The sequence below is a fragment of the Atractosteus spatula genome, chromosome 7 (genome assembly GCF_055471065.1).
Source record: "Atractosteus spatula isolate fAtrSpa1 chromosome 7, fAtrSpa1.hap1, whole genome shotgun sequence".
Lineage (NCBI taxonomy): Eukaryota > Metazoa > Chordata > Actinopteri > Semionotiformes > Lepisosteidae > Atractosteus > Atractosteus spatula.
In genome coordinates, this window is record NC_142712.1 from 48,837,236 (window position 1) to 48,860,306 (window position 23,071).

The 23,071-nt window shown below is 45.1% G+C and overlaps 1 protein-coding gene across 1 annotated transcript in view; it reads right to left on the reverse strand.

Annotated features, from left to right (window-relative positions):
- adam10a (ADAM metallopeptidase domain 10a) overlaps positions 1-23,071 on the reverse strand; it is a 94,548-nt gene that overhangs the window by 28,346 nt on the left and 43,131 nt on the right. Inside the window, exons 3-4 of the mRNA XM_088920416.1 lie at positions 11,184-11,302; positions 4,450-4,608 (exon numbers count right to left, since the gene is read on the reverse strand). Of these exons, the coding sequence (XP_088776542.1) occupies positions 4,450-4,608; positions 11,184-11,302 (278 nt within the window). The remainder of the gene's footprint in view (positions 1-4,449; positions 4,609-11,183; positions 11,303-23,071) is intronic.

Sequence of the window (23,071 nt, forward strand, 5' to 3'; positions counted from 1 at the left end):
CGTGCCGGACGCCGATGAGTGTCGGGAGCTCGTCACAGACGAAAGGCAGTAGCCCTGCCCTCCAGGGCCACACACAGTGCCTAGGGCCTACGAAGGAGGGAAACACGAGTGACTAACGAAAAACAAGCTGAAACAACACGCTTGCCATTGACTCCAGGTGCTCCAAGTCAATAATCGTGCGCTCTCCAGCGGCTGTTCTAGAAACCAGAAGTATCGAAGTGATGGTCGCTCGACTCGCTCCATCCATCACGTGGTTTAGCACCAGAATAGTTTAAAGTGCATCATGTCAATCGATGCAGTTCAACTGGCAATCACCCCTCTTTTTGCACATTTCGGAGTGAAAGTGCCTAGGTCCTACGAACACATGGAGCTGGTCCTGGCCACGCAAGCTAACAAATCTTCCAGTAGGGAACACCTATTAGCTCAGGGAACCCTTATTCATCCCCGCCATGCTCAGACACCTGCTGTCCCCAGGCTCGCCCGCGGGCAGAGCCTTGCGGGACGCGGAGGGTTTTTTTTCACGCAAAAGAATGCGATTGCCATTCCCGCTTTCGCGAAAGACTCCATGTGTCAGGCCGCTGCCACTACGCAGGGCCAGACTGGAAGCGTGGCGCGTCCATGAAACCACAACCCCCCCCCCCCCCCCCCCAGCACGGGGCAGAGCCAGCGCGTGCCACCGTGAGCGCGGGTCCGAATGCCAAGGCGACCCGAGGGAGACTCGCCTTCGCATCCCTTGAGGGAGGATGAAGAACGAAACGAAAAAGGAGCAAGCCCGGTTGCACTCAAAACAACGACGTCAGTGACTTCTGCCAGAAGAGCAGCTTAATGAGAGCGACTATAACTAGAGACTGTCTGACTTTTATTAGAAAGGAATTAATTCAGAAATTTTTCATTAATTTTTTTGTTAAATAATTACCATCTTAGGCCAAATATCTCTTTACATACCGCTTTACCCACTTCAGACTAAAATAACCGCACGCAGACTGTGCTGACGAAGAGCAACACGTTTGGACTAGACATTAAAGATGGGCTTTCATTGTTGTTCCATCCCCAATGCAACAGCATGACAGGCCCGAAGCAAGATTCTGCTCCCTTCTGGCGTCGACTTTTTTTTGCAATCAATACCAAATACCGCAACAAAATGGATGCTGAGCCTGATCTGCATTTGAAGCTCACTGCCCTCGTCCCCAACATTGCAAGACTTTGCTCAACTAAACAGGCTCACCCCTCTCACTGGAATGGAAAGTGCTCAGTGCTATTTATTAAATGTGTGTGTGAGTGTTTGCACATGCACAATCATGTTGGTCATTGAGATTTTCTGTGGTTCCTAGGAGAAGATGACTTGTAGGTGGTACTTGGGATGCATTGGTTTGATCAGGGGTGGTACTTGGTCCAAAAAGTTTGAGAACCACTGCCCTAGGGGGCAGTGCTGTGGACTTCATGAAGCTCAACTGAAAGCTTGAGCGTAAACAAAGCGAGTTGGCACACTTTTTTTGTTTATAGGTTGTAAGTCTTTCTTTAACTGCTACTGCGCCAACTTAAATGCTTATATTAGGTGATTCAGACAAACCACATCTTTTGGTGGTGGGAAGGGGTGTGGGGCACATGAAATAATGTGTTTGATTGAACGTAATGCTGTTTAAATCACTAAAGGAATTTGTCAATTGTAGTCCAAGACACAAACAGGATCAAACTTCCATTTTTTTCCCCCCAGAGAGAACAGCATGATGAACCACTGTGAAACTGACATGCCAAGTGGGTTCCTTTGTCATGTTTGGAGCCACCTACTGCAGATCTATAATGTACACCCCTGCTACTTAAATGCAGTACTTCTGGAACATTTAAATCCTTGAACATTTTGGTATGTTTACTCACTTTGTATTTCATCTGCTACTGCTTCACTGTGAGCCGAATAGTACCGCAGGAATGTTTCATTTTCTGAGACAAGTTGATGCTCACTATTGGACCTTAGCTTGAAAAACAAATTCCTGTCCGGTGCACTACTCCATTTTCCTAGCCTTTCCTTTTACAGCTTGTCAGTAATTGCCAGTTATACATCTGAGATAATCTTTCAGCTGCTTTACTTTATAAAGATTGTTCAGACAAAATGTGCCAAATGTACCATTTGGTATATGGCACCAGAAAAAGAAACACTTTCACAGTTCAGGTCTATGCTGAAAATAGTGTCAAACCAGTGTCATTGAGGCAATGATCAATATTGTCATGTTGTGCCGTCAATGAAGAGCAATGCTTGCACGCAGTGATAAAAAGATTATGGGGTCTCCCGAGAGCCTCGACCAGTAAAGGGGTTCCACCCAGTGCAGACTGACCTCTATGATCCTGGGTTCGAACCTGAGTCAAGCACTAACGGGGACTGTAGGCATGTAGGAATCCTAATCCTAATGCTCCAGGGGTGCCGTATAAATGGCTGACCCTGCGCTCTGACCCCAAGCTTCTCTCCCTGTGTGTCTCATGGAGGGGTATGCGAAAAGACAAAATTCCTAATACAAAAAATTGCATATGGCCAATAAAGTGATCTTGTCGTAAAAGTAATGGGAGATTTTTGCATTTTAAAAAAAGAGATGCCATTACACCAATCACTGCTCACAGTAATTTAAAATTCAGATTAACTTTCTAATGATCGTAGCTGAGTGTATCGGTTTGGTACTTCTACTATGCTAATTTAAACATTAGTGGAATAATAATGAAAAACGTGATGACTGCAGCTGAACTAATCAATTCAAGCTGGAATAAAACTCCAGAGGCTCCTTGAAGACCGCCTAATGGACGTTAACTGTTAGTTCAGGTTGAGGAATGAGTGATCTGTCACACCATTCTACATCTGTGTTGACAGCAGAACAAGTTAACACCGTAAATCTAGAGATTGCTACAGAAAATCTTAGGTGATCCTTTAAAGAGAAGTGTGCACACAAAGGCTACTTAAAATCAAAACAGATCATGGCAAGTTACAGGAGAGACTAGGCCATTCAAGGTCATCATGCTCTCCCATTGGCAAAACAAGGGGTCGGGGCTAGGCGTGTTGTTCCTCTCCCAGAGGGGAAACAACAATTTAGGGATTTAATCTCCTTTCCCGTATCCTCCTGTGTGATTTCTCGCCACGTCTTCCGAGTCCCAGCACATCAACATGGAGAAGCCAAGCGTGCCAACCCCCATCATTGCAACCCGTGTTGGAGCAGATAACGACCGCACTTGCACAAAAAAACCCTAATTCTGCTGGAATAAAAAAAAAAGAGGCATGAAAACTGCTTAAACAACTGGCATTGTGCTGTAGAGGTGGCGAACAGAAGATGACAAGATGACTCATCCCTCTGCTAGCCGATGACAGCTGCAATTAAACCGATAGCATTTCCATCAAGGTTTATATTTAGGAGCAGTGTCTGGTACCTTAATTTCATGCTGCTGGCTAATCAAACTTTAAACAATTCGATTCCGCTGCCTTTTCCTAAAAAGCAGCTTTTAAAAGGGGGGGGGGGGGAAGGGAGAACAACCGAGGTGGCCCTGCGACGTGTGAAAGAGAGGCAGATATCTGCATCACATCCGGCTCTCTCTGCCCCGCCTCGCCCTCACAGGCTGAATCACCTGCCCAGCACCAGCCTGCTTTGCCAGCCAATGACTGAGACCCCTGTACCGTCGCCCACCTGTCGGAAGGAATCCAGAAAGCACCAGCCGGGCACGCAGTCCAGCTGGCACCGAAACATTCGCTCCATGTCTAAGCACAAAAATCAGGCCTGCAGTCCTGTCCATATTTTTACATAGACTGCTGCAGCCCCTTGGCAAGAAAAGCTTTTGAGTTGTAGAGAGAGAAACCCTTCTCCCTGGTCCATCCCAATTGCTACAGAGCACTAAGGGGGTGGGGGTGGGGAGATTACGGTGCATTTTTTTTTACACATTACTGTGAGAAGTCTAAAACAAAAGGGGACCTTTATTCACATATTTTAAAAAACACACATAAGAAATAAAACAGGACAAATGCAGAAATAACATGCCCTTGGAACATGAAGGTACACCGTAGGTGTTAGCCTCAAATGGGCAGCTACTCCATCTTCTGAGTGTAGCATGGTCAGCTGACAGACTCTGCCCTCCCTTTAGTGCAGGGGTGTCCAGTCCAGGTGTGACTGCAGATTTTATAACAAGCTGAACCAACTGGTTGCTGGCTTAACAGAACCAACTGAGTAGCTTCTCCAGCTCTTCAGACACTGCGGTTTTAAAAGAGACATTGATAACTGGCAGACACACCCCTGGGCCTTCCAGGACCAGAACTGGACACGCCTGCTCTGGGGGAACTGCTGACAAGTCCTGGCTGCAGAGCAGAGCCCTCAGCCGCTGCAGAAAATCTGTGATGTCTCGGGAAGAGGAAGAGCGAAGCAAAACTGAAAAATAGACCTGCTTGGCTCTGGGAAAGGTAAAGAATGAGGTGGAGAGGCTCACCGATATCATCTTCGTGGTAGATGACGGAGTGAAAAGGCACTGCATTGTCCTTAATGTATCTCTCAGAGGGCTCCACGTAGAAAGTGCCTTGATGAGTCTGGATGAAGCCCTCGAACTTCCCGTCCACTATCGAGCCATGACTCATAGTTCCCTTCTCACCTGCAAGACAGGAATTCAGGATTAATCAGAATACCGGCTTTATCCTGGGTCAACATCATTGTGAAAGGTGTTCCAACAGCTCCTGGAAAAAGGGTACAAGTATAAACCTTAAACCACTGCACACAAACTATCACACAAGCCTTTACACAGGCAATAGGAATAGGGAGTCTCCTTTCAGAGACTGGATGTGTCTAATTCTTTCCTAAAAGCCTACAGAAAATGGGAGTGTTTTTGTACTTGATTTACTTCAAAACTGTAAAAGGTCTGGTTGATTTATATCAAAGTTAGGCAATGACAAAGCAAACCAAAGCACTGCATGATTCTGAATACAAAAATATATTGCATGCATGTACAGTATAAACAGCAGCCTCCACCAGCATGGTGGCCATTACACAAAACAAGTCTTCTCATGTCGAGAGGAGAAAAGAGCACGGTTTTCAAACCTTGAGATTCTTGAACTCCAAACGTGCACCACGCCCTCAGTCTGAAAAATGAGCTTGTGCACACCAACCCACCCAGAACAGAGAACGACCAAGACAGAGGGAGAGGGAGAGAGATGGCAGGGCAGTGCTTCGGCAGGTCTGCACAGCACCTCCGTGACACACAGCTCTACAACACCTCCCTCAGCAAAAACAAAAGCTGTCCATTTAGGTCATTTAGGTCTTGACTGTTAAAGACCCACTTTAAAATATCGGAATTAAAGAAAAAAGAAAAACAAAATATCCTACGACGTCACGGGCAGAACACCCAAACACATTAAAAAGGAAAATGTAGAGAAATCGTCCAGTGCCTTATCTAACAGTTGTGGTACCATCCTTTTTTTCCCCTCAGCATTTGGTGGTATAGAAATACGCGTATAAAAAAAACTCTTCTGCACAAGGGAAGGTTATTTTTTCCGCAAAGGAAACAAAACAGAAAATATGTGAATAACGGAACAATGATTCATCTGAGGTTGTGTTGCTTGAAAAGCTTTTTAACACACCCCGTCCACACCAAATGGTAGCGGACAATACTAAATGGAGGTAATTTAAGATCCTCTCTCAGATTTATGCATTTTAATTTTCCAGTGGCCTCTATGGTTGGCAAGACTATCATTAATACTGCAGACACTTTGGAAAGGTGGGGGAAGCAGAAATGTGATAAACCTCAGGACGTTTTTCAAAACCTTGAGATCTCCTCTTTGATCTCAAGTAAACAAATTCATGGGCAGGACTTTTCAAAAAAGGGATGGAAATCTGATTTTCAGGAATCATTCCATGTGAGGTGCTGTCCCTCTGGAACGTCACACACGCTGTACACAAGGCAAGAGTGAACCCATCTTAAGATACTTGGTTTGCTTTTATTCTAGGCCACAGAGCTTATTTTAATCCCTTCTCCTTTGGAAATGCACTGCACCAACTTCCTATAGTCCATAAGATTTCTGTAGTCTGGTCAATCTTTAAAAGAATATGATCAAAACAGTACCAATTACTATACCAGCAGCCCCTCTACATTTCCCTCTGCAATTATTTTCTCCTTTAACGAAGTGTGCCATTCAAATTTTGACAGTTTTCTCGTAGCATAGGCCAGAGCACAAATCATTTGGAACAAAAAACCCACCAATTCCTCAGCACAATTTCTAGTTGACAATTTATTGCCAGTAACCATTAAGAGAAGAAATATATGTAAAATCTGCCCTTATGAAAAACAGCTTGAAAACAATCCAAACCGCAGCTGAGCAGTTTTCCAGGCGTATTATGAAGTGCAGAACCTCCGGCACAGAAATAAGTCATCAATGCCCCAAGATACACATAACGTCCAAAAACCGATTCCAAAAGCAACCCCAGTATGTTACTGTAGGCAAAGCAACACACTCCATGTAGGAAGGTCTGAAACAACAGCACCACACCCTGAGCAAAAATTGTATCCCCTCAGTCCATAAAGAGAAATTCTTTTTTCCAGAAAAACACACCGTTTTGTAGCCCAGCGAACTCCGAATTTTATCACCGGCACTACAAAATTCTGAAGTGAATTACAAAGATTTCCCTGATTCAGCGTGAAGTGTTGACAAACACAACCAAGCAAGGTCTGTCCACTTCTCTGGAAGGCGCAGAAATTCACCTTCGTAATGTCCAGCAGTGTGGGGCTGGAACAGGACACCCATATGACGCATCGTCAACAGGGATGATTTTTTTTTTAATTGATTCAAACGTCTACCGTTGGCCAGTCCCGAGCTCCAGGATGAGGACGGGCTGGCTGCAGAAGGCGACACAGAAGCGTTCCTTCTGTTAGAGCAGGTTAGCGTGCACCGGCACTCAGACTGGGGCCCTCTGCCACACGAGGACAAGTTCTACACCAACAGGAACAAAACCACAATCCTGTACACATCCACCGGACTGCGTTCATCCTGCACGTGAAGACAGACCTCCACAGAGGAGCAAGCAGATGGCAGGCCTGATTCACCTGCTAGGGAGGCAGGAGAAAGCGACGGGTGAACGGCTCAGCTGGGGTCACCGAGGTCACTCCCACTGGCAAGGCCGTTTCTCCTGGAAAGCGGAGCGGACTTCCCTCCTGAGGAAGGGCCACATTTATGTCCACGTCCAGGTGCCTCCTTGGACAGCTCCCCAAAACAAAGCAGGAACCGGCAGCAATGAGAACTCAAGGCGTAAGTGAGAAAGAATACGACTACCTTACCTTTAAGAGCTGGGCACCTTAGAAAAGAGACAAAAACGTGGGGAAAACAAGATGGATTCACCGATAGCTAATAGGATCAGGCTAATGGTCTATTAATGACTAACGGGCATCTGAGACTAAGTGAAACTAACTTACTGAAGAGCATGACCGTGTCTGTGTCAAACAGGTCTCAGTTTTGCTCACTATTAAACATGACCTGTTCTAAAACTTTCAAAAAATGGTACAATCCCCAGTAGCAAATCAGGACTAGACCATACTTAATGCGACACCTGCCTTTAAGAAATTCTTTCATACAAAACATGTTCCATTCCAAGGAAAACAAAAAGTCCTCCCTCATTTATTTACCAGTAAGGGGCGCATAACTGGCTCAGCAAGGCCAAACAGGGACACCCGCAAGACAAACCACAGAGTGCTTATCGAGAACTGGCATGGAGCAGCCTTCCCGCAAGTGAGTCAAAACGGCGCTTGCCTCGATGCAGAAACCGGAAGACAACATTTTGGTACAGATTTCAACAGCTGTTCAGAGACAAGTCCCAAAAGCAATTGCTGAGAAGGCTGATTTTCATAACAAACGGAATACTTGCTACTGGGAAACAGAGAGAGTGTGATGGTGTGTCTGGAGAAAATACAGTAGACATAATGGAGACGGCATGAATTTTGACAACATCTCATGGAAAAATGTCTTGCAGTACACGATCCACCCAACAGACTGCTCTTGCACCACTTGTGTGTAAGGAATTGTAATAACAAGGGGGAAAGAAAACATTTCCACCGTTCTTCATTTTTCCTTTTACAATTGTGCACACCAGCCAATTTGACATCTTTAAAAGCGTGAAGAAAAGTTAATGCATATTTAAAAGACAGTTGTCAGGCTGGCTCTAATTCCTTCAAGGGATGGAGGAAAAAAAAAAACAGCACTACCAGAAACGGACTGCCTCTCGTGTTCATCTTCCTACGTCCCTCTGCAAGCAGTGCAACAGGGATGACAAAGTATGGCTGCACTCCAGGCTGAGAGCTGGTTGGGGAGCGATGCCATGCAGTCACCACTCTGCGAGCCCAACAGCAACAGCCACGCATGCAAACTGAACGGTGGGCGAACCTCCAGAACACAATGCACAGTGCTGGCTTCTCTTATTTGGGTCAAATCAAACTGCATCGGTGGTCCTTTCACATTCCTGAAGCATTCCAGTCGCGTTCGAGTGTCACAGGCGCGCGCGTCACAAAGCGCACTGGTGAACACAAGCGACAGTGCTTCCAGTAACGAAGGGCGGCGCCTAGCCGTCCTTGCTCAGCGCGTGTTGGGCTTTTAGATACTTGTGGCGTGTACAGTCACAATGCACCGTGCTCTTGTCAGACAACTACACCCCATTCTTGGCATTTCAACCCTGTGAGCTGTGAACCGCTGTGGCTTCCCCCTCTGTCAACACAATATCCTCCTCGATGGGCTTTGTGCGACGGGGAAAAGGAAACCAACACATTTCCCCGAAACAAAACTTCAGACAAAGGTGCCCTCTGCCCCGCAGCCCTTTAATAAGCTGGAACACAAGCGAAATTCTTCTGTAAAGAGGCGAGTTATAAAGAAAAACCTGGCTTCCAACAAATTATTGAAGTTCCATCAAAACTATTACATTTTAAGACAATATGCTAAAATCTGTACAAACTGGAGGCTTTGTACAAGTCCAGAAGAAAATTGCTCTCTTGCAAGAGAAGCAGAAAACCAATTAAAGCAAGGAAATCTTTTTCTTCTTCTTTTAAAAGCTAGAAGTCAATCTGTTAGTCATCACAGACGGCAAGTCATTAACATCTTTTTCTGCCGATTCCGATTATTACTTAAGTCACTCAAAGTACCTTCAAGCAATTAAATTTATCAGCACAGCCCAAGCAGCTGAGGACATTATATGACTGTAATAGGTTCCTGCAGAAGAAAAATGAAAGGTATGTTTCTTCGGGGACCTGCTGTATAGGGCAGAATCATGAAGTTAACAGTACAAGCAGACTGCACATAAATCAGCTGTGTTATCTGCAGATCCACTACTGTTACAGTGTGCTCAGAGTCCTGAGGAATAAACAACGCTGATTACATTTACAGACTTGCCAGCATGCAACCCGCAAAACTCCACGCATGTGTCCAGGCAACGTGTTTAAAGCTGAAGCAATTTTAAACCTATAGAAACAGGCATCTGAACTCTACACATCATACAGGTAGTGGACAAAAAGTGAGAATTTCAGATGGTGGTAGACTCTATGCCACAGCACATTCATACCATAACGACAGCATGTGGAGGCCCAATACCTGATGGTGTTTCCATTTATTTTGGTCCAGGAAATGAGCAAACTATTCAGGGTTGCTTGGATACGCCACTATTATTGTTGAGACTTGAGACTCGCATTCTTATCTTTGCGTACTCTTTCTTTCTAATTATGTCTAGTGTTCAAGAAGTTTATTTATGATCCTTCCAGGATAAATGAGAGAAATATTTATCTGAATCTCTCTCCGATACTCTTTCACTGTGCTATGAGAGTCTCGGATCCTCACCTACGATATTCTTCCAGGTGTGACGGGAGGAGAACATCTTCTGTAATTACCTCGAGCTCAAAGCTGTCACACACACAGAGCTCACTGAACGTCAGATGACGAATGCTGATGTTCAAGAAAAGGAGTGACCACTTTTGTCACAAAATTGAGATTGTGACCGTTTTGAAATTTGCTAAGTATCTGTCTGCTCCTAATTGCTTTTCCCTTGAGGATTCCCCAATTAATTAAAAAAATCAGTTCATGTTACTTTACTGCTGCAAAATGCCTTTTTTACCATGTGCTTGTTTCTTTTCTCCTCTAAACCATTTCACTGACCAAAAAGGTGAAGAAATCCAACGCACCTCAAATCAACAACGGTCCCTTCCCTACAGTGTTGAATTGTTGTTTCAACACATGTCTACAGTTCGTTTTATCAGCAGTTCTATTTAAACATGTTTCAAACCACACCCACTGGCCAGAGAGTAGTGAAGTGTGACAACGACAACAAGAGTGTGAATCATAAAAAAATCCTTACATTTATAAAGCGTTTTTCTGCACACTCCACTCACGGCCCTTTCATGTAATGGGGACCCCACCTGGATGATGCGACGGCAGCCATAGTGCGCCAGTACGCTCACCACACACCAGCTCTCAGTGGGGAGGAGCACAGAGTGATGAAGCCAATTCAGAGATGGGGATTCTTAGGAGGCCATGATTGGTAAGGGCCAATGGGAAATTTGGCCAGGACGCTGGGGTAACACCCCTACCCTAGTCTCATCCAAAGGACGGTCCCTTTTACAGTATAGTGTCCCCATCACTATACTGGGGCATTAGACCAAGATGAACCACAGGGTGAGCACCCCCTGCTGGCCCCACTAACCCCTTTCCACCAGCAACCTTAGCTTTCCCAGGAGTCTCCCATCCAGGTATTGACCAGACCCACACCTGCTGACCTTCAGTGGGCTGCCAGCTGTGAGCTGCAGGGTGATATGGCTGCTGGCAGAACAGTATCATCTCAACCCTACTGATTGCCAACTCCCACACTCCCTCTGCCAGGCACAGCTGTTTCTCTGATGTCACCAAGACACACGGGCAGGTCTAACGGAGTGGGGCAAGGAGACACGTACACATGCAGATCTGACAAGCATCGCTGAGATGGCATTAGAGACAGGCAAGCATTCTGGTACAGATCCACACATTTGGCATTTCTTAGTGGACAGAAACACCAGCTTTCAACATTCTTCCTACTTCTACAAACACTAACAACATCTGCAGTTTTCACACACCCAGTTTCTCCTGCACATACACACCAAAATATGCTTCCCTGGAAGATTATCTCCTCCCCGTGGGTACGCGAAGCCTTCCTGGAGATAATTAGCAGACTTACCGTAGAGTTCTCCTGTGTAGATGTGGGAGGTGTCATAATCCAATTCTTCTCCAGCGAATTCCACTTTGAAGTCTTGCGTAAACAGGGATGCGTCCCTCTTCATTCGGAGATTGAAATGCCTGCAAAATAACACGAGTACAAATGAAAAATTAATATAGCTAGCACCTTTTAAAGAAAAATCCAATCACTTTTTGGTTTCAAAGTCGAAATGCAATTTCACAGGTTTTACACAGTGCTGTTCTGCTGTCAGGTGCCCAGTCTGCATTCAGCACAACTTCATCATTTCAGCTAAGTCTTTGAACACAAAGCCCTCATCACTTAAACACAAACTCAAGGAAAAGCATTATTCTGTATTAAACGCGCATACAGGACACACAGAAAACAAATACTTTTTAGTCAGAGCCCAGCAAAACAAAGACGAGGGACAAATATTTTTTACTACATTGCAGGTTGAACATTATATACTTTAGGAGCTGTTGCCACTTTTAAACGATACGAGTTATGATAAAGCACCACATGAAATATGTATTTCTAATCTTCAATTTAACACGTCTGACTGCAAGTTCACTCAGTCTAACAAGCACAAACAGCCTGCTGGTGCTGGTTAACACAGAAAAGCCTGCAGCCTGTGAAAGCTAAAATGACTTGAACTCTGTGCACAGGCAAAATGGAGGCACCTTGTGAATGATTGATAGTTCATACACATCCATGTGGATACCAACCAAAACAAATTGAAAACAAAAACACAGAATCAAAACAAGGGCATCAAAATCCCACACTTGAAAATAAACTACTGCTGCTCCAAAATCAGTCACCCCTGACATTAATTCTAGGATGATAACTGGTCCTGCGGATTTGTTTCTCCACACAGTGCAGGTCAGGGCTGAAAATCCGGTGCTTATCACACTGTTCTCTGCCCTTCAGCAAGACAAATGAGTCGGGGTTAGGGGGATGCTCTTCAATAACACAAAAGAAATGAAATCTAACAGAAAATGGGTGAAAATTGTCCTTCTTTCCCCACTTGGGCTGTGCAGAGTGTCCCCGGCTTGTCTTTCTTCACCGAATGGGGCGGGGAGGGGGGAGAGACACAGATGGTGCCTTTTATCCTCGGTCATCATCGACCAGCATCACGCTTCTTTTAAAGACTTTACATACAGAGATCTGAAACTACAGCAGCATGAACACGTAAAACAAGGCACCGCCCTGCAAATAGCCTTGGTGCAGAGATGAAAATCTACAAAACACAAAACCAAGTGCAAAATAAAACCAACCATGTCTTGCATTCAGGCCTAGTGCATAATTCAGGGACAGTCTCCAGATTGACAAAGTGTCCACTCCACAGCAAGGGGATTAAGACAGTTTTATACCTGGGGGCATTTCCTCAGGGGTGCCGGCCAGAAGGTTTTGCAAGTCTCTTTCCATTCACCAACAGGATGAGGGTTAACTAAGCTCAGTGAGGTGAAGCTGTACTAATTTATCCCTGCCACAGGTCTGTAGCCACAGCTGATTTAGGGAGACCTACAGTACAAAAGACCTTCTGGATTTGTACACTTAAGGATCTTGAGGAAAGAGACTTAAGCACTTGGGACATCCAAACAAGAAAGACAAAAAAACTGATCCATATTGGGCTGAAAACATTTAACGGCTCTTGTTTTGTGCCGTGGAACAAAACTAATGACACACACTTCACAGAACTTCATAGATCCTGGAAAGCTGTTACTAGAAAGCAACATTTATGAAACCTTTATTTTAACCAGACAAGTCAAGTAGGAACAAACACTCATTCAGAATAACAACAGACAGCTGCCATGCATTCAGGGGTTCAGCAACACCATCCCACCCGAGATCTGAATCCATGTCCACCCCCCATAGCCACGAACCCCTCTAGTAACAGGTGACGTCCCATTTTAAGTGCAGATGGGCACCGATATTATTTCTGCTTCCCCCCCGTGCACATTTGAAAGCAAGTCACTCTTCCCTATTCAGGCAGCTCTCATTCTAGAGCATTTCCTGTTAGTCGTTGCTGTGTCACCTCATTTGGTAACAGGCTCTTATAATGGTCTTGGGATTTCTGTGCAAAACCTGATTAATAGATCTTGCCCTTGGGCCTCACGGCCATGAAAGTAAATAAAACAACTAGCTGCCCCAGCAGGACAGCTTCAAGGCCACGGTGGGAGTGATGAGAGCAGTGGGAAAAAACACCTATATTCCCGAGCACACAGCGCACCTGAGAGCCGACAGACGCTGCAATTCATCCAGAGTGACAGGGTACCCCGGACAGGTCCTGAAAGGGCTCCCCCCAGAGTTCAAATCAAAGAGGAGCTCACACTGCAGGCCAGATTTGTGCGTAGCCGTCTATTAAACGTGCAGGTTTGGAAGAAGCGCAGAGCCTGAGTTTCAACACCCAACTCTTTCATTTCATTGATTTCCTTCAAGAAATTGCCCAGATTCAGAAGCACAGAATAACCTTCCACAGAACAAAGGAACATCCCAGAAAAAAAAACCCCAGGAATCTCGAGAGCAGGGATGAACACTGCACGTGTGACCTGATCTCCTTACAGTACGTGCTCTATTCAGAGCCACGTGGTTGGGGCACATTAAATGTCGGCAGCACATTTTAAAACCTAAAGCAAAGTGGTGTATCCCCCGACAACCAGCCACCATGGGCTACACGCCGCAAGAAACCGCTTCCAAAAATAAGCACGGAAACGCACTGCTGTCTCAATTAACGTTAAGTCCAAAATAAAATAAAATGCCATTAGCATTCCATTCCGTTATCCCCTCGCCTTTTCCCCAGTGTGGACCTACCAGATTTCCTCTAATCCCTGCACCTGCGACAAGAGGAGCGGAAAAATCTCAGCACCTTGAAGATAAAATAAATGCTGCATATTATTCAACAGCCTCGATGCTTTCAAAATAATTGTCAATATGTAATACAGCAGACTTAGAGGAGACGCCCGAGATGAGGACTTCAACAAATATTCTCCACAAGACTTTTGTGATTTTTCAGAGCCCTTCTTAAAGCACTACTGCAATCCCCTGTACCAAATCGGGGGCTGCTGGATTAGCATCTGTCAAAGATCCCTTACGAAGAGAACCGAGGCTATAATTAGATACCAGGAAGTGTACAACTACAGGAGAGAAGATGAGAGAGAACGCATTTCATTCCTTCGCAGAACGTATTTAACACTCCTGGGCAGTGCGCAGACGAGCGCTGGGGCCACACTCGTCATCATCACGCCCTGCAAGCATGCCGGGCGAGGCCGGTGAAATCTTCGACTCTCGCTCCTTATGAGAAGCACTCGGCATCGGCAAACATTATACATTATGCTAATCTGCATTTTATCTGTGGCTTGGGAAGCTTTTAAGAGCACCAACCCGCCCCTCCCCATTGAACCTCACTGTTGGAAAACTGGATGTGTTCTTCTTTAATTCCTTAAGATCATCCCATGTTACCCCCACATTTAGCAAGTCTTGCTTTTCTCCCCCCAAAGGGGAAAAAAAAAATCCTTTTTCACTGCACATCAGGCACCTTGAGGTATTTCACAGCTAAGATGTTTCATAACAGATTGTCTTCAGAACAAAGCTCCAGACACAAATCAGTGTTCACAGAGTAACAAGCGCCACTTTTCATCTAATCTGCTGTGGTGTTTTCTGGCTTCAGCAGAGACTGATATTTTATGCATTATGTGCAAACTTGTTGGACTAAATAACTTTACAGAAAAACACTAAATTATTTAAAATCCCTATGCAAACAGTTCAACACGAGAATAAATAAGATTACTGTACAACGCACTCTGAGAAACCTGCTGGTGCAGAAATACAGACTTAACCCCACATATACACACCAAACCAATTTTCAGAACATGCTAAAAGCTTACAGGCAAGCGCTGCAAGGAAAATAAAAAGATGAGACAAAGGCCCATTACCGTTTTGTTCAACCAAATGTTCCGTTCGGGTTTGTCACCAAATGCAGAGGGTTTTTCTGTAGGTGAAGAAAAACAGTCCTGCAGTTCAGGCAAGCAATTCCGATCCGGTACTGAGGTCATTCTAGATCCACCGGGGGGGAAACGGCAAGGAAAGCCTCCGGGCCACTACAGAGGGCTCGGTCGGAAAGACGTCGCAGTTTTAAAGCTTTTCGATAAGATGGATTCTCAGCTAAACTACTGACAGCACAGTGTCTCCCTTAAGCGCGACAGGAGCCATAAGGGGTGGGGAAAAAATGTTTCCAAACACCGACAGACCCCCATTTTAATCTGTTTTCCACGTCACCGCACAGAGGGGCCCGCTCCTTTCGGCACATCCCCGACCTGGAAAGACCACCCTACTGTATAATAGTGGGCTGGAGAACCAAAAGAGAGATGAGCAATGCGTTTCAGAACAGCTTACATGTTAGCATGTGTAATCTTAAAATTCAGTAACTGAAACAGGACACACAAATGGTGAATGCGTGTGTGTGTGTACGGGTGACAACTGGCAGGCTTATGGTTTTACAGAAGTGTTTGCATTGAACAATCGCTAAGTTAAGTACGAAGACTGGTGAAACCCTGTTTTACAGGCATCACCTGAACAACGGTCAGCTCATCGTTAGCACAGTCCATTAGAACCAGTACTTCTTGCGATTATAAACAATATTCTCTTGTTTCCCCGTCCAAAGCTTCATGCAATGGACCCTGATCGGGAGACAGGAGAACACGAGCGTCATGCTGAGAACCGTCATCAAAAGCAAGACCTTTGTCCACATTCTAGAACTGCAGCTCCTGCCGCTGCCGACAAGATCTCATGACCTTTGCTCCGGGACCTGTGAACTGGGGTTTCAGAGGCAGGGCAGAGCACGTCCGACGGAGGCTCTCTCTGAAGGCACACGGAAAGTCTGGCACGCTGGCACCCGCTGCCCCAGGAACTGTGGGAAAACCACGCACCTCCAAGGATTTTATCTGTGGGGGGCAGACACCTCTCATCTCAAAGCCGAGAAGGGAAATGAACACACAGGATGCAGAAGCCATTGAAGGAAGCCGACTGAAAATCTGGAGAGCTGGCTTTAAAAAGGGAAGACAAAAACAAATACGACGGGAAGGGGAGGGGGAAAAAAAAATCTCATCTCAGCAGCACGGAAAATATCCTGCTGCTTCAATCCGTCCTCAGAGGAAAAGATAATTATAACATTTTAGAACTGGGAACACATTTAGCAAGGGACCGGGGAGGAGCCGGGACGCCTCAAAATAACTTCAGTTTTATTTTGCACAATCACCTGGCAAAGAAACCAATACGGATCTGAATACCAAAAAAAACTTTTCTCAAGCCGTTCCGGTTTAGAAAAAGAAGGGGGGGGAAAAAGTCAGAGGTGGGGTGTGGTTCAAGCGGTGATTTTGTGGATGAAGTCCTGTTTTATGAAACCCCTCTCTGGAAGGACCTTCTGGTTGATGGGACCAAACTGAATGACAAAGTACTGGAACAAAAACAGGACTCCTGTTTCACCGCATGAGAGGGAGGATTTCACACATGGCTGGACGAGACAGAGGAAGTCAAGAGTCGCTCTGTTTCTAGGGAGCCTCAGAATACACCCTGGGGACCCCCAGACAAAGCTGAAAACACTTGGTTTAGGAAAGAATAGAGCTCTAAATGCCACGCGTCTACCCCTTTGGCCTAGTTTTTGATTTTCAGCACTTTTTTTTACCCAAGCACTGCCCCATCAAATACACCCGGCTTGTGATCAGACTTTAGCACAACTGAGCAAACAAGCAAACCCTCACAACTGTTATCATGCACAGAGGTACTGGAGAAGGGAAGAGGCCTGTCTTCTGTTGAAGAGAAGCCGAGGGTGGAAAGCTGTGCTTTTGTCTTTTGGTACCCAACAATCGTCAGGAAGTCACTTATTGCTGGTACATTCATGACAAGAGCCTGTGGCAGAAGCCCAGTGTGGGACTACACACTGCTGAAGGGTTCATTGCTTTCTCTGTACACCATGTACTGACTTAAGATGTCTGTGTAACTGAGTTTAAGACTGCAGGCATCTTATGATCAATTGTTGTAGAAGTTTGCTTAACCAATAAAAATCAAATGCAACTGAAGCTGTCTGCCTTCCTTATCAAGTAAGTGTATAAAAGGTCAGTGGTGACTTTGTGTCAGAACCATCCTCCTAATTGCAGAGGAGGTGCCTCTTAGGCCGAATACACAATAAACTCTTCGCTTGACAAAAAGGTCTCCAGTGGATTTTTACTCGACACTGAAGTAGGCACCAGCCCGTCACAGAGTGGACACACAGGCTCACGTAGTTAGCGCATCTTTGGAAGACAGGAGGTAAGCAGCAAACCTGGAGAAAATCCCTACTGTGTTGACGAGCAGCAGACATCTTTCTTCTTTCTTTTTTTAAATGTCGCTATAATGTGGGCAGGTGATTACAGTTTATTACATTTGATTATATAACAGACTGTTGTTCTGAACAGTGAAGGGCTGAAATCCCTGGTGTTAATTTGCACAGCAACAGGAAATGCATGTAAAGTAAAAACAAAACTGCTTAAAAAACCCTGCAATGGCTTTGGTTATTGCTGTTCCATCTCCTGCTTCTGAAGAGCAGGTGGCTTCTTCGTTTCCTTTTCTCTGCTGCTTTTTGCAGGATTTACATCTTCCAACGCCAGAACAAATTCTGAAGGAGCTGCTCCAGCACCTCCCACATGTAGTGGATTAGCAGGCTCTACGCTGGGAGAATGCTTTAAGTTTTTTTTTTAAAGAAACTGTTATTTTTAGCACAGTTATGCCAGGGACACAGCTGGTGTTAAGCTAGCTCTTATTATCAGCTTTCTCTCATGCGGCAAATCAAAAATGTTCACTCCTGAAACCACACCGGCAAAAGTTTACACGGATGCTAATATTTCAGGCTACCACAATACAGCTACTGTAGTTCTGTTACACTGTACCATTGACAATATGAAACCTTCCTGTACTGCACATAACAGAAAACAAGGTCAATACATGAAGAGGTCAATATTTCCCTTTTCTTTAAGTACTCTGCCACACCTTTGTGCCTTGTGAGCACAAAAACTCTGGCTGCTTTCCTGGTCTTCGAGCACTGTGCCCTTCAGTCAGGTGGACTGACATTCGTGATAATGCTAATCCCCATGAGGCGAATTAGTTGTGCTTGCACGCTGCAACACAGCTCAAAATCTTTCCCACACAGCTACACTACGCCCTGAGAACTGCGGAAATAGGTGAACTCTGCACACGGAGGAAAAATTCTTTACATTTAAAATAAATATATTTCCATGTTTCAACACCTGGTTAAGACCATACCTTTTCTTACAAGATTTGTTTTTGTGCTCCACTTGTCTGTGGGCGGGACAAGGCGCTAGTATTTTATTTTTGGTCACGCACGTCAGATGTCACTGCCTCCCCCCCCCCCCCCACTCGCCCATCCCGATCAGAAGCGCAGCCTCTGTCCAACAAAGGGAAGATCCTGCCAAGCCGGGTTCTGAGCTTCAGCCGCTAGGACCCAAGGCACTTACTCCTCCTGAGATCTCCTCTTGCACCGAAGCTGCTGCGATTCCCTTCCCGGCTTAATTCAGACCCCGGGGATCGCTTGTATCTGGAGCTAATGAGACGGTCTCAGGTTCACAGGTTACAGCCAAGAAAGGGGTGGAATAAAGTTGTTTTCCTGAAATCAAGCCAGTCCGCTACATCAATGGGCAAACAATGTGTTTTCTAAGACCCTGGTTCCCCACTACAGCCACCCCACAAGGAGAATGGAAAGTCCCCGCTGGGTGTAGTTGTAGTCTGCTCCGCACCGAACACCAGCTGCCAGCGAGTTGTGTTTTTCTCGCAAACCCCAGCCAGATGGAGTGTCAAAGGGTCTGGTTGCAAACAGGAGACCGGCTGGCATAGACCAGGCATTTAAATGATGTTTACGTACTTGCAGTGCCAGGAATATGTACCGAGGTTTAAACCAAAACGGAGAGAATGAGGGAATTCAGAAATCCTAACAAGAGGTCCTAACCAGCTCACAGGACATGACTCCAACACTGAGGTTCACATAATGAGGAGGAGTCTCTCCTCTGATGGAGATGTTCCCATTCAACTCGATCATAACTCACTCTGAAACTAAAGGGCATGCATCATTTCCTAATCATGATATAAGCTTTAGCCTATTTCACAGGACGGCAGCTTAAAGACACCGGCTCTCTCAGGCATGGCGGGCCCTGCATCCGATGACTAAGGATTTGGGTTTTAATTACCATTTTATAGGTCCAAAAACGTTAGCTGGTGCTTTTGATCGATTCTTGCATCACATAAAATGACATGATATGAGAATCGATCAAAAGCACAAATTAACATTTTGGGAAAGCCTTTGGCAGTTGGATGAACTCCAATATGAAGCACAGCAAGGCAAAACCAATGGATGGCATAAAAACTGCAATACCTTACAGAGTGGCTGGGGAGCATTTCCAACAGGTACACTGCAGGCTGCACATGGCCTTCAGTGTGTCCTGTGGCAACAAACCACAGAGCGGGTCCAGAATGCACTTTAACCCACTCGACCTGTGACAGCCTTAGCAGAAGTGCTGCTTAATAGGAATCGTAATCTATCATCCCACATTTGTGACATGAAACTAAGTGTGGCTTGCAGACTCCGCAGACCAGTTACTGTCTGTCCCGTGTCGCATGTTTCCCAGCAGGTCTCTCATTGTTACTGTTTTCCTACATGACCATTTACTGCCCTGCCAATGGAGGTAGCTTGGAAGTGTAAACACACCTAATTAATAGAGAATTCAGCATGTCCTACGCGTGTTTAAAGCCACCTCAAAGGCAGCAGCAGTCTTTCTTCACCATGCCAGCTGCAGCGCTGAGCCAGCACGCACTCTGGAGACTTGACTGCATTCTGCACACCAAACAGCTCAATCGCAAAATACCTCAACATTCATCCAGAGACATTCACAGCCATTTTCTCCACTGTGTGAGGCGTTATCAGGCTCGTACTATACAGCAATAATTGTGAAGCCCAGCAACAGAACAAGCTTTAACTTGATACGACAAAATATCACAAAATGAGAAATACAGGCAAGACTACATATATCACCCCCCCAGGTGAAAAATGCCAGGTTCAGAGGCTCAGAATATGTACAGTATTGGATTCGCTTGAGTGCTTAAACAATATTACAGAATTATACACTCGGCACAACACTGTACTTAGATAACTTATACATCTGAAATTGCAGTGGTGCAAATTCTGAACATACAGCAGCACATGCATTTGAGCCCACACTGAAAAACAGGCAAGGTTTCTTGAGATAGCTACACCCTTCACCCTGCAAGGAAACCATCACCATTTCAGTGCAATCCCTTGCGTAGCTTGAACTGATTGCCTGGTTGGCTTTGAGTAATGTCTCAGAGTATCTGGTGAGAGGCAGAGACATTCACCACCTCCCAAATATTTTTTAAAGCACGTGAGAGACGGCAAGGAGATTTTGGAAACAAATCTCCGGCCCATAAAAAACAAATTATCCTTTGGGAAACGACGGCCATGGAGCAGAGTGCCGTGTGGTTTCTGCCTGTCTGGAAACTCATTTTTCAGTCTTAGCTATGTTATGTCCAATGAAAACACCACATCGCTCTGGCGCTTTGATAAATCTTCACACAAGAGTGTTCTGAAGAAGAAAAGCTACCATTTAACACCAAAGCAATGTCAATCTCATTTACTCTTCTTTGCGGAAATGTCAAAAGAAGGCGTCTCTCTTTGGCTCAATCAAGTCAGTACCATAGTGCCGGCAGACGTGACCTTTACAGAAATACTTTTAAGCAGCACTGCGATGATGTCAGGTTAATTTGTTTGGTGTTGCCTTCTGTATCAAAACATAATTGGGTTCCTTAATGTAACATTGTATCTATTTTACAATAAGGAACGCTGTACTTAAATACAGCTATTAGCTTGAAGAAACTATGGTAACAAGGCTTAAGCCTTAAGGCTAGATATACCCAGAGTATAACTTCAAAGGGCACGTCTGTTTAATTATATTCCTCACTAACAAACCCAGTCACGTGCAATGGCCTTTTTATATGAGGGAACATGAACTCCAGACACCACTGGAAAAAAACGTTTATTGTAATAAGACTCACACCCAGACAGAGCTGAAGTAATCCTTGTGGTAGGGAAGCGACAGGTTTCATCCGGTTTTAGACTGGTCTTGGGAAATCCATCTATGAACTCTAGAAATTCACAGGGACCAAAGCGTGCACACAGTTTCAGCACCATCCTGAGGTACCTGAACACTATGCAAGATAGTCCACACTGCTTTCACAAGGACTAAACCTCAGGAGAAGGGAAAGTCAACTTGACAACTTGGGTTTCATGCAATTTTTGAAGTGTTCAAGTGCTGAATTGGTCCTTAAATGCCAGATTAACCCAGGTATGTGAGAACACTGTACAGCTGTGGCATTAATGGCATTAAAAAAAAAAAAGACCAGGCTGCTCTAGAATCAATCCGGAGAAAGAAACCAGATGCATTTCAGGTCTTAACACCGACAGATTAAAGGAACCGAACCTTTTTTTTTCTTGTTGTCAAAGTCAACCCACGTCGTCTCTTCTTGTTTGTTAAGCTAAGAATCGTAGTGGATCACTTTTGAACAAGCTTAACTGGATCAAGAATTTGCAATTGTATGGGATCCAGGTGCCTAGGCTCACTACACCGGTGCTAGAGATTTTTTCTGTGCGCGGTAGTTGGATACATTTAAATAAGTAGGGAAAGTCTTTATCAGAGGATGCTTTGGAGAAGATAAATTAGACAAAGGGCAAATTATGCTGTGTATAGTCCCTGGAAGGGCATTTTACACTAACAAGACCCTGATTTGCTGCAATCTGTAACATTCGTAAGCGGCATAACAATGTGACTACAATTACCTTCTTTCTAAATGCTGGAGTGCAGGCATACAGATTCTCGCTTTGCTGTTGGAAAGAGAATGCACGCTGAGTGCTTACCAGCTAAAATATCTGTAGCACTTTAATTGCAGTCGATCCTCTTTAAAATTCAGATTGCCATAGAAAACTCATTGGGGTTTTAAAAAAACCAAATGGCTGAATAAACACTGATTGCAAAACTGCAGTTTGGAAAATCAGCACAAACATCTTCACCCCAACGATGTGCATGAGGCCGTTGCTGTACAATAGGTTGCTAAAAAAAAATTAAAAACGCATTTCACTGCATTAACCAAATGAAGGCTGCAACAACATAACTAGCGGATTATGAAATATGCTTTAGCAAGGTTTAATTAACACTCTTAAGACTGTATACCTTCACAATTACATTTAAATGTACTCACTCAAATGATTATTACATCAGTTATGCATGATGTTTCTGTACAAAGTGACAGGAATTACTTGCAAAACAAGCATAAGCCTTGTAGTGTAGGTGTCCTAAAAGCACGGCTCCACTGCGAGAAGTCTAGCAGCTCAGCAGCTACAGGACACCTATTAGACAAACCTCCCCTATGCAATTATTTTCCTATCCTCCGTTTCACCTAGGGCTGCCAACTCTGGGTCGCCCATCTTCAAGTTAATTCAGTCCCTCCCGTTAAAATGAGGGCGTCCCTCTAGTATCAAAGTGAAGACCATGCCTGACTGTGGGTGCAACGTCTGCTTTCTCCTCCCTGCTCTAACCTGGAGGCCTGACCACCCAGGTTTCAGCACCCCGGTAGTCCAATCTATCAGGCAGTACCGCTGGTACTAGAAAGCAAGGGTGTTCATGCGGCCTCGGAAATGCTAACTCCTTACAAGAAAATGACTTCTCTCCGCAGGCGCCCGCGGTCACGCTGCCCGGCTGAGTCTCGAACAGCACCGGCCCCAGCTGCAGCAATCCACAGCCGGACCTTTGCCAAGCGGCGACAGCTAAAAGAGTGCGGCA